General features: G+C 53.2%; 1 protein-coding gene across 1 annotated transcript in view; it reads left to right on the top strand.

The window, feature by feature from the left end:
• The window catches only part of LOC144481844 (integrin alpha-5-like), a 160,048-nt gene that overhangs the window by 101,108 nt on the left and 48,254 nt on the right, over positions 1-10,686 (top strand). Inside the window, exons 6-12 of the mRNA XM_078200996.1 lie at positions 1,387-1,430; positions 2,181-2,237; positions 4,272-4,324; positions 5,111-5,316; positions 7,137-7,331; positions 9,959-10,004; positions 10,551-10,658. Of these exons, the coding sequence (XP_078057122.1) occupies positions 1,387-1,430; positions 2,181-2,237; positions 4,272-4,324; positions 5,111-5,316; positions 7,137-7,331; positions 9,959-10,004; positions 10,551-10,658 (709 nt within the window). The remainder of the gene's footprint in view (positions 1-1,386; positions 1,431-2,180; positions 2,238-4,271; positions 4,325-5,110; positions 5,317-7,136; positions 7,332-9,958; positions 10,005-10,550; positions 10,659-10,686) is intronic.

Below are 10,686 nucleotides of genomic sequence, written 5' to 3'. Positions count from 1 at the left end.
GAATAATCCTGAGTGCGCCCCTATAGCTGCACCAACAACCCGCCAGAGATAATCTGGAGGAGGGGCAGGAGGGTGTGAGGGAGATATGAGGGGGAGGGATGAGGGCACGAGGGAGATATGGGAGGATGGGGCGCGAGGGAGGTATGCGCCGGGGATGGTGAGGGCGCGAGGGAGATATGGGGGGGAGGGATGAGGGCGCGAGGGAGATATGGGGGGGAGGGATGAGGGCGCGAGGGAGGTATGCGGGGGGAGGAGGGGCGCGGGGAGGTATCGGGGGAGGGATGAGGGCGGCGAGGGAGGTATTGGGGGGAGGGATGAGGGCGCGAGGGAGGTTGTGGGGGGAGGGATGAGGGCGCGAGGGAGGTATTGGGGGAGGGATGAGGGCGCGAGGGAGGTGTGGGGGGAGGGATGAGGGCGCGAGGGAGGTGTGGGGGGAGGGATGAGGGCGCGAGGGAGGTGTGGGGGGGAGGGATGAGGGTGCGAGGGAGGTATGGGGGGAGGGATGAGGGCGCGAGGGAGGTGTGGGGGGGAGGGATGAGGGCGTGAGGGAGGTATAGGGGAGGGGTGAGGGAGGTATAGGGGAGGGATGAGGGAGGTATGGGGGGAGGGATGAGGGCGCGAGGGAAGTATGGGGGGAGGAGGGCGCGAGGGAGATATGGGGGGAGGGATGAGGGCGCGAGGGAGGTATGCGGGGGGAGGAGGGCGCGGGAGGTATCGGGGGAGGGATGAGGGTGCGAGGGAGGTATTGGGGGGAGGGATGAGGCGCGAGGGGGGTATTGGGGGGAGGGATGAGGGCGCGAGGGAGGTATTGGGGGGAGGGATGAGGGCGGGAGGGAGGTGTGGGGGGAGGGATGAGGGCGCGAGGGAGGTATTGGGGGGAGGGATGAGGGAGGTATGGGGGGGAGGGAGGAGGGCGCGAGGGAAGTATGGGGGGGGAGGAGGGCGCGAGGGAGATATGGGGGGAGGGATGAGGGCGCGAGGGAAGTATGGGGGGGAGGAGGGCGCGAGGGAGATATGGGGGGAGGGATGAGGGCGCGAGGGAGGTGTGGGGGGGAGGGATGAGGGCGTGAGGGAGGGTGGGGGGAGGGATGAGGGAGGTATGGGGGGAGGGAGGAGGGCGCGAGGGAAGTATGGGGGGAGGGATGAGGGCGCGAGGGAGGTGTGGGGGGGAGGGATGAGGGCGTGAGGGAGGTATGGGGGAGGGATGAGGGAGGTATGGGGGAGGGATGAAGGTGCGAGGGAAGTATGGGGGGGGGAGGAGGGCGCGAGGGAGGTATTGGGGGGGAGGGGGGAGGGAGACGGGGGGGCAGTGGGGGAGGGGGTGGGTGGTGTTGTTGACAGTTTCTCCACACTGGCCAATCGCTGATGTGTCGTTCCCGTCCACAGATTTTGTCACTGGAGTTCCTCGTGGCCTGCAGGCAATCGGATACGTAAGCATGGCTTTCCCCTGAAGTGCACCTGCAGCCAGATATTTGCATGGGAGGGTTAGCAAAGAGTTCAGAGATGGCACCCCCCACAGCCCAGGTGGCATTGGCCCAGGGACCCAGCTCGGAGGCTGCCATTATGTGTGCCAATGGCGATTCTGCCAGGATGCCACTTGAACCAGGGCATGTTGTTGCTGCCCCCTCTATCCAAAACTTGGAGGGATAGGCGGGGGGGGGTGGAATGGGCTTGAATTCTGGGCCAGTGAGTCCCAAGTGAGGCTGGCTGAAGGAGTCATTGCTCCCACGTTACTCACTCGGGATTATCTCCTCTAATTCCGTATCCCACCCCCACCAGAGGAATTCGATTCTCTGTTGTTGAATCTTTTTATTATTTTAAGTGTCCCGATTATATGCCCCACCCCCAGTATGTAAACTCCAGAATTGCCCTCTGATTTGAATGCTTGAGCCTTGCTTCCATTTTTCGTGTGGAAACCAATCCAATCTCCCATTCCTGTTCCTGTTGTGGAGTATCCTGGTGATGGAAGGAGGGAGGGAGAGGAGATTACTCTCCCCGCAGCGCCACTGAGGGGTCCCTCACCCACCGCCATGGGCGGCCATCTTGGATTGGGGGCCCCTCTCAAATGCAAAGCTCTCCCTGCCTCTGGGGATCGCCCCGGGGTAACTCCCCGCCATCTCCCTCATTTCACAACTGGCTACTTTCATCGACTCATTTTCTGTTTTGCTCTTTCTAAACAGGTCCGGATTTTTAACGGGACAAATATGAAAGCCATGTTCAACTTCTCTGGCGTGCAAGTAAGTTTCTCCAATCTCTCGCTTTCTTCTCCTTTTGCGATCTGATGGGCCACCCTGTTGTTTAAGTTCCTGCCAAAGCTCCTTTTAACGGTTCAGTTTCTGAACATGCCATCAGTTGTACCACTTGAGGCCCCAGAGACCAGGAAGGCCTCGGGCTCCATCTTAGGCCGAGGACACCCGGAGTCTGAGTTGCTATGGTAACACGCACCTTTCCTTGCCTGTTGTACTCTGGAGCAATGGATAGTGATGGTCGAGGTGCCAATATTCTCTCCGTCACGTGTCTGGGGTGGCACACTGGTTGGCACTGCTGCCTCACAGCGCCAGGGTTCGATTCCTGGCTTCGGTCACTGTCTGTGTGGAGTTTGCACATTCTCCCCATGTCTGCGTGGGTTTCCTCCAGGTGCTCCGGTTTCCTCCCACAGCCCAAAGATGTGTAGGTTAGATGGATTGGCCATGCTAAATTGCCCCTTAGTATCCAAAGATGTGCAGGTTAGGTGGATTGGCCATGCTAAATTGCCCCTTAGTGTCCAAAGATGTGCAGGTTCGGTGGATTGGCCATGCTAAATTGTCCCTTAGTATCCAAAGATGTGTAGGTTAGGTGGATTGGCCATGCTAAATTGTCCCTTAGTGTCCAAAGATGTGCAGGTTAGGTGGATTGGCCATGCTAAATTGCCCCTTAGTGTCCAAAGATGTGCAGGTTAGGTGGATTGGCCATGCTAAATTGTCCCTTAGTATCCAAAGATGTGCAGGTTAGGTGGATTGGCCATGCTAAATTGCCCCTTAGTGTCCAAAGATGTGCAGGTTAGGTGGATTGGCCATGCTAAATTGCCCCTTAGTGTCCAAAGATGTGCAGGTTAGGTGGATTGGCCATGCTAAATTGTCCCTTAGTGTCCAAAGATGTGCAGGTTAGGTGGATTGGCCATGCTAAAGTGCCCCTTAGTGTCCAAAGATGTGCAGGTTAGGTGGATTGGCCATGTTAAATTGCCCCTTAGTGTCCAAAGATGTGTAGGTTAGGTGGATTGGCCATGCTAAATTGCCCCTTAGTGTCCAAAGATGTGTAGGTTAGGTGGATTCGATGGGATCCTATGATAGGATAGACACTGAGAGATTGTTTCCCCCTGACTGCGGAATCTAGAACACGGGACACAGTCTCAGGGTAAGGACCATTTAGGACTGAGATGGGGAGAAATGTCTTCACTCAAAGGGTTGTGAAACTTTGGAATTCTCGACCCCAGAGGGTTGTGGCTGGCTCCATCGTTCAATGGATTTAGGGCCGGGATGGGCAGATTTGTCTGAGGGAATTATGGGATGGGGGAGTGGGCGGCCAAGTGGAGTTGAAGATCGTCTTGAGTGGTGGAGACACGGGACTGCATCGTTAATGTCTGCTGTGGTTTCTTGTGTGGGCTCGGACAGCCACTTATCAAGTCAAAGAGGTTTACAGCATGGAAACAGGCCCTTCGGCCCAACTTGTCCATGCCACCATTTTTTTTAAAACCCCTAAGCGAATCCCAATTGCCCGCATTTGGCCCATATCCCTCTATACCCATCGCACCCATGTAACTGTCTAAATGATTTTTAAACGACAAAATTGTACCCGCCTCTACTCTGGCAGCTTGTTCCAAACACTCACCACCCTCTGTGTGGTGAGTGTCTGGATAAGTACAAACTGAAATGGTGGCTGTACAGAGGAGAGTGAAGGCAGTCACCCTTGAATCATCGCTAGCGTGGGGATGCCTGCTGGGCCTGGGCCACAAGGTTCCCTTCGGGCCTGTTGATCCAGGCTGTGTCAGCTGACCTGGGGGTGTGGGTGTGTGTGGGTGGTATTTTGGCTCGCGTCACCCCTGGGGTTGGGTGAAGGAGCGGAGGGGGCTGGAGCTCTCGATCATTGTCCCTGCCCGCGGGGTGTAATCGGGGCCTCTCCGGGGACTTGGGTAACAGGGAAAGAGCTCGTGGGTTAACTCCCGGGGGGGGGGGTGGCGGCGGGGGGAGAACTGAATGAAGCGCTGAGCAATCTCGCCTTTGAATTCTTTCCAGATGACATCGTACTTTGGCTACGCTGTCGCAGTTACTGACATCAACAGAGATGGGTGAGTGGGGCCCAGGGGCGGGGGGGAGGGGTCCCTGACACAGCTTTGGGAGTTAGCTTCTCCAAGCAGCCCTTTGCAGGAAGTGACTGTTCAAACATCTGCCAGATGTGATTTCCTCCCTTAATCATTTGTGCATGTGTTGTCATGTTCTGCCGAGTCTTTCGGGGGGGAGGGAGGTGGGCGGACAGCTCCACAGAGCCAGGCTCACAGTCCTTTCCAATTACAGCTGGAGTCCCCGTGGGCCGGTGTAGTTGTTCGGGGAGCGGCATGTGGGCCCCTGATTTACTCAGAAAGCTCCCTCCCTCTGTTTACACACAAGCCTGCGTTCCAACAAGCGCCTGGGGCCCCATGTAGAGGTGGCAGTGGCACTGCAGACCGGATGTGGCTTTCCGATTGGGCCTAGCAGGTTCAAGCGAAGCCAGGCCTAATATTTTGCCAGCTGAGACTCGCGGGCACCGCAGGGCGTTGGGCGATTTCAAGCCCTCCTTCGGGGCATTCCCAGTCCTTTCACCGCAGTGTCGCAGAGCAGGGGGGAAATGAAATGGCCAAGTTGCTTGCCTTCTGTGAGATTGAGACAGGTTGGCGCAGAGGCCTACTCCAGGCCTCAATGGTTTTGAGAGGGGGCTAGGCCTCAAGCCTAACCTCCTCACGCACGGGGGTGGTCAGACTTGCGATTTTCCATTGAGGAGGGAAGGGGGCCGGGGATATTTCGCTGCTAAAATTCCGCCGGGTGTCAGAGTTGTCAGGCAGGGGGGGAAACTAACCTCCGTACTGCTTTTCACACAGGCTGGATGACGTTTTGGTCGGTGCCCCCATGTACATGGAGCGAGAGGCCGGGGGGAGGCTGCAGGAGGTCGGCCGGGTCTACGTTTATCTACAAACCGGCCTGTTGGAGTTTAGCATCAGCCAGAACCTCACTGGCACGGATGTCTACGGCCGCTACGGCACGTCGGTGGCAGTGTTGGGGGATCTGGATCAAGATGGATTCAACGGTGCGTAGAGTGCGGCGAGTAACACGGTTAGGGCAGGAGCAAGGCCTCTTGCACTGGGATCCTTTGGCCCCAATTTGCTCACCTCTCCCAGAGGCCAACTTCACTGGGGCGTCGATAGAGTTGATCAAGGAGAACCAGTGGATGTGGTTTATTTAGACTTTCCGAAGGCTTTGAACAAGGTCTCACATGACAGACTATTATGTAAAGTTAAAGCACATGGGATTGCCGATAATGTCTTGAGACGGATAGAAAGCAGATTAGCAGATAGGAAGCAAAGAGTTGGCATAAATGGGTCTTTTTCTGATTGGCAGTCAGTGACTAGTGGGGTTCCGCAGGGATCTGTGCGAGGACCCCAACTGTTCACATTATATATGAATGAGTTGGAAGAGGGAACTGAATGTATTATCTCCAAATTTACAGATGATACAAAGTTGGGTGGGAGGGTGAGCTGTGCGGAGGATGCAGAGATGCTTCAGTGTGATTTGGACAGGCTGAGTGTGTGGGTATCTGCATGGCAGATGCAGTATAATGTGGATAAATGTGAGGTTATCCACTTTGGTAGCAATAATAGGAAGACAGATTATTACTTCAATGGGTGTAAATTGAGAGAGGTGGATACTCAGCGAGACCTTGGTGTCCTCATGCATCAGTCGCTGAATCTAAGCGCGCAGGTACAGCAGGCAGTAAAGAAGGCAAATGGTATGTTGGCCTTCATAGCGAGAGGATTTGAGTATAGGGATAGGGATGTTTTGCTGCAATTGTACAGGGTGTTGGTGAGGCCACACCTGGAGTATTGTGTGCAGTTTAGGTGTCCTTATCTGAGGAAGGATGTCCTTGCTATAGAGGGAGCGCAGCGAAGGTTTACCAGGCTGATTCCTGGGATGGCAGGTCTGTCATATGAGGAGAGACTAAGTCAGTTAGGATTATATTCACTGGAGTTTAGAAGAGTGAGAGGGGATCCCATAGAAACTTATAAAATTCTAACAGGGTTAGACAGGGTAGATTCAGAAAGAATGTTCCCGATGGTGGGGGAGTCCAGAACTAGGGGTCATAGTTTGAGGATAAGGGGTAAACCTTTTAGGACTGAGGTGAGGAGAAATCTCTTCACCCAGAGGGTGGTGAATGTGTGGAATTCACTCCCACAGAAAGTAGTTGAGGCCAAAACGTTGTGAGATTTCAAGAAGAAATTAGATATTGTTCTTGGAAGGGATCAAAGGATATGGGGGGGAAGAGGGGATCAGGATATTGAATTGAATGATCAGCCATCATCAAAATGAATGGTGGAGCAGGCTCGAAGGGCCGAAATGGCCTCCTCCTGCTTCTAGTTTCTATGTTTCTATATCTTTTACCTCCCCGCCCTCGCAAGGAATGTCTGTGGATAGTTGTGTTGTCAGATTTGTCACTCGATTGCCTGAGGTACATGATGCTGAAGAAAACATTCTTCTCGAGATCTCTCTTTTTTTTTTGTGAGGGTGAGAAAGCAGGCGACACTTGGGGGGGCCAAATTTTCCAGGTTGGTTGGAGGTGGGGAGGAGAAGCTACATGGCTGTTAAATGCGGCGGGACTGGAAAATCCTGCCAGAGGGCGGGGCTGAATAACCCCATTCCTGGCGATGAAAGTCGAGGTGCGACTCTTGAGGCTGGCATCTGTGAAGTTGCTGGGCATCGCTGGGTGGCAAGAGCTTGGAAAGGTGGAGCTGACTGGGTGGGTCGGGCTGGCAGGCAGGTTTGGCACGCACTTTGAGAGGGAGGGCGGAAAAGGCTGACGGACCCGGATCACAGATGTTTACCCTGGGCTTGACCCTCTTCTCTTGCCCGCAGACGTGGCAGTCGGCGCCCCTTACGCTGGCGACAAGCACCAGGGCCTGGTCTACATCTACAATGGGTGCCCTGACGGACTCAACAGTACCCCATCCCAAATCCTGAGCGGCATGTGGGCGACCACGAACAGTGTGCCCGCCAGCTTTGGGTTCGCAGTCCGGGGCGCGATGGACCTCGACAAGAATGGATACCCAGGTAACGCGTGTGCCCGAGCGGGCAGTGTGGGGGAGGTCTGCGAATCTTTCATTTGCTTACTTTCTACTCTTTCTATTCTTAAGGGGTGAATTTTGTCGTGAACTAGTTCATGTTGATGGATCAGGTTCAGATTTTATTGCCACATGTATTGGGATACAGTGAAAAGTATTGTTTCTTGCGTACTATACAGACAATGCATACCATTCATAGAGTACATAGGGGAGAAGGAAAGGAGAGGGTGCAGAATATAGTGTTACAGTCATAGCTAGGGTGTAGAGAAAGATCAGCTTAATATTTGATTTATTATTGTCACATGTATTGGGATACAGTGAAAAGTATTGTTTCTTGCGCGCTATACAGACAAAACATACTGTTCATAGAGTACATAGGGGAGAAGGAAAGGAGAGGGTGCAGAATATAGTGTTACAGTTACAGATAGGGTGTAGAGAAAGATCAGCTTAATATTTGATTTGATTTATTGTCACATGTATTGGGATACAGTGAAAAGTATTGTTTCTTGCGCGCTATACAGACAAAGCATACTGTTCATAGAGTACATAGGGGAGAAGGAAAGGAGAGGGTGCAGAATGTAGTGTTACAGTTACAGCTAGGGTGTAGAGAAAGATCAACTTAATGCAAGGTAGGTCCATTCAAAAGTCTGACAGCAGCAGGGAAGAAGCTGTTCTTGAGTCGGTTGGCACGTGGCCTCAGACCTCTAGAATGAGATTGGCTCAGATGGCACGGGGGGGGCCGGTACATGGGCACCAAAGGTGGGGTGCAGCTTTGGCCAAGGGGCACAAGGGTGAAAGGGCAGCAAGTCGCTGGAAGGGAGGCAGTGTTGAGTGGGGGGGGGGTGAAGTGAGGCAGAACGGCAGCCAAATAGAGGAGGTGACAGAGGAAAGAGCTGGGTCAGAGGTTTCACAACAGCTGGCGTGCCGCAGCATCTCACCAGCTACCTGCCAGCTGGACTGGCACTCTTCCAGAACCAGGGCAAGTTGGCACTGGCTGGGCTGAAAATGGTCGTGACAGTGGCAGCGTAGGTTCTTTCACTCAGTCGAATGTTCACGCTTCAGGGACTGTAGCCCAAACAGAGAACGCATTAGCTCAAAAATAGCCTGGGTAATCAGTAAGTAATCACACCCACATCCATTCCAAACCCTCACTTCAACTCAAATCTGGAAGGAATCAGCTCTCAAAGAAAATGTCTGCCGAGTTGTCGGATTATCACACTGTCCTTTCACACTCTGGGACTGGGTACAGTGGGTTATCACACTGTCCTTTCACACTCTGGGACTGGGTACAGTGGGTTATCACACTGTCCTTTCACACTCTGGGACTGGGTACAGTGGGTTATCACACTGTCCTTTCACACTCTGGGACTGGGTACAGTGGGTTATCACACTGTCCTTTCACACTCTGGGACTGGGTACAGTGGGTTATCACACTGTCCTTTCACACTCTGGGACTGGGTACAGTGGGTTATCACACTGTCCTTTCACACTCTGGGACTGGGTACAGTGGGTTATCACACTGTCCTTTCACACTCTGGGACTGGGTACAGTGGGTTATCACACTGTCCTTTCTCACTCTGGGACTGGGTACAGTGGGTTATCACACTGTCCTTTCACACTCTGGGACTGAGTACAGTGGGTTATCACACTGTCCTTTCACACTCTGGGACTGGGTACAGTGGGTTATCACACTGTCCTTTCACACTCTGGGACTGGGTACAGTGGGTTAGAACATAGAACATAGAACATAGAACATTACAGCGCAGAACAGGCCCTTCGGCCCACGATGTTGCACCGACCAGTTAAAAAAAAAACTGTGACCCTCCAACCTAAACCAATTTCCTTTCGTCCATGAACCTATCTACGGATCTCTTAAACGCCCCCAAACTAGGCGCATTTACTACTGATGCTGGCAGGGCATTCCAATCCCTCACCACCCTCTGGGTAAAGAACCTACCCCTGACATCGGTTCTATAACTACCCCCCCTCAATTTAAAGCCATGCCCCCTCGTGCTGGATTTCTCCATCAGAGGAAAAAGGCTATCACTATCCACCCTATCTAAACCTCTAATCATCTTATATGTTTCAATAAGATCCCCTCTTAGCCGCCGCCTTTCCAGCGAAAACAATCCCAAATCCCTCAGCCTCTCCTCATAGGATCTCCCCTCCATACCAGGCAACATCCTGGTAAACCTCCTCTGCACCCTCTCCAAAGCCTCCACATCCTTCCTGTAATGTGGGGACCAGAACTGCACACAGTACTCCAAGTGCGGCCGCACCAGAGTTGTGTACAGTTGCAACATAACGCTACGACTCCTAAATTCAATCCCCCTACCAATAAACGCCAAGACACCATATGCCTTCTTAACAACCTTATCTACTTGATTCCCAACTTTCAGGGATCTATGCACACATACACCTAGATCCCTCTGCTCCTCCACACTATTCAAAGTCCTCCCGTTAGCCCTATACTCAACACATCTGTTATTCCTACCAAAGTGAATTACCTCACACTTCTCCGCATTAAACTCCATTATCACACTGTCCTTTCACACTCTGGGACTGGGTACAGTGGGATAATATTGTTGTGTTCAGTAACGTTCTGTTTGTTTTTAGATGTGATTGTTGGCGCATTCGGGGTCGATCAAGCTGTGGTTTACAGGTGAGTATGTGCGAATGGTGTATTAAGCTCCAGTGTTGCTGGTCCATTTGGATTTTTGCAACAATTAGTATTGATGCCATTAATTTTATCTTGCACTCACATTCTCTGTCAGAGTCCATCACTGCCAGTGAGTCGGAATGCTCTCTTGTCTTGTGGCCCTGTTTCCACTCGGGCTCCGGCAGGTGTCTGGGCCTCAATATCACACTGAATCCTGGGAGTGAAAAATCTCTGCAGGACCCTGGTTGACGCAATTGGGCGTCTGAACTTGTGCCCGCGCGCGCGCACACCGGTCCCACGCAGAGTTCAAATGAATGCGGTTGTCCTGTTCTCGATTTGACCCTTCTTCTCGTCGGGGTCCTTCGAGTTTCTCTCTCCGACGTTGAGTGGCTTTTTTCGATTCAAATCGGGTCAGGCAACTTTTGGAGACGCCTTGGGAACGTCCCCTGTCAATCAGAAGCCGGGCTTTGTGCTGACCGTTTCTGTTGAGGTTGAAGCGCTGACCTACGTTTCCATAGCAACTGACCCCTCTCTATTCCTTGGTCTCAGGGCCAGGCCAATTGTCCGGGCAAGTGCTTCCTTGAGGGTGAACCCTCCAGTCTTCAACCCCGAGGAGAAGGGCTGCACCATAAACGGCACGGACATCCAGGTCACATGGTACGTATGTTATTCCAGCCAATTGGAG

Source organism: Mustelus asterias, chromosome X (assembly GCF_964213995.1).
Source record: "Mustelus asterias chromosome X, sMusAst1.hap1.1, whole genome shotgun sequence".
NCBI classification, from domain to species: domain Eukaryota; kingdom Metazoa; phylum Chordata; class Chondrichthyes; order Carcharhiniformes; family Triakidae; genus Mustelus; species Mustelus asterias.
Note: the sequence above shows the minus strand (reverse complement) of the source record. Positions and strands in the feature narration are given on the sequence as shown.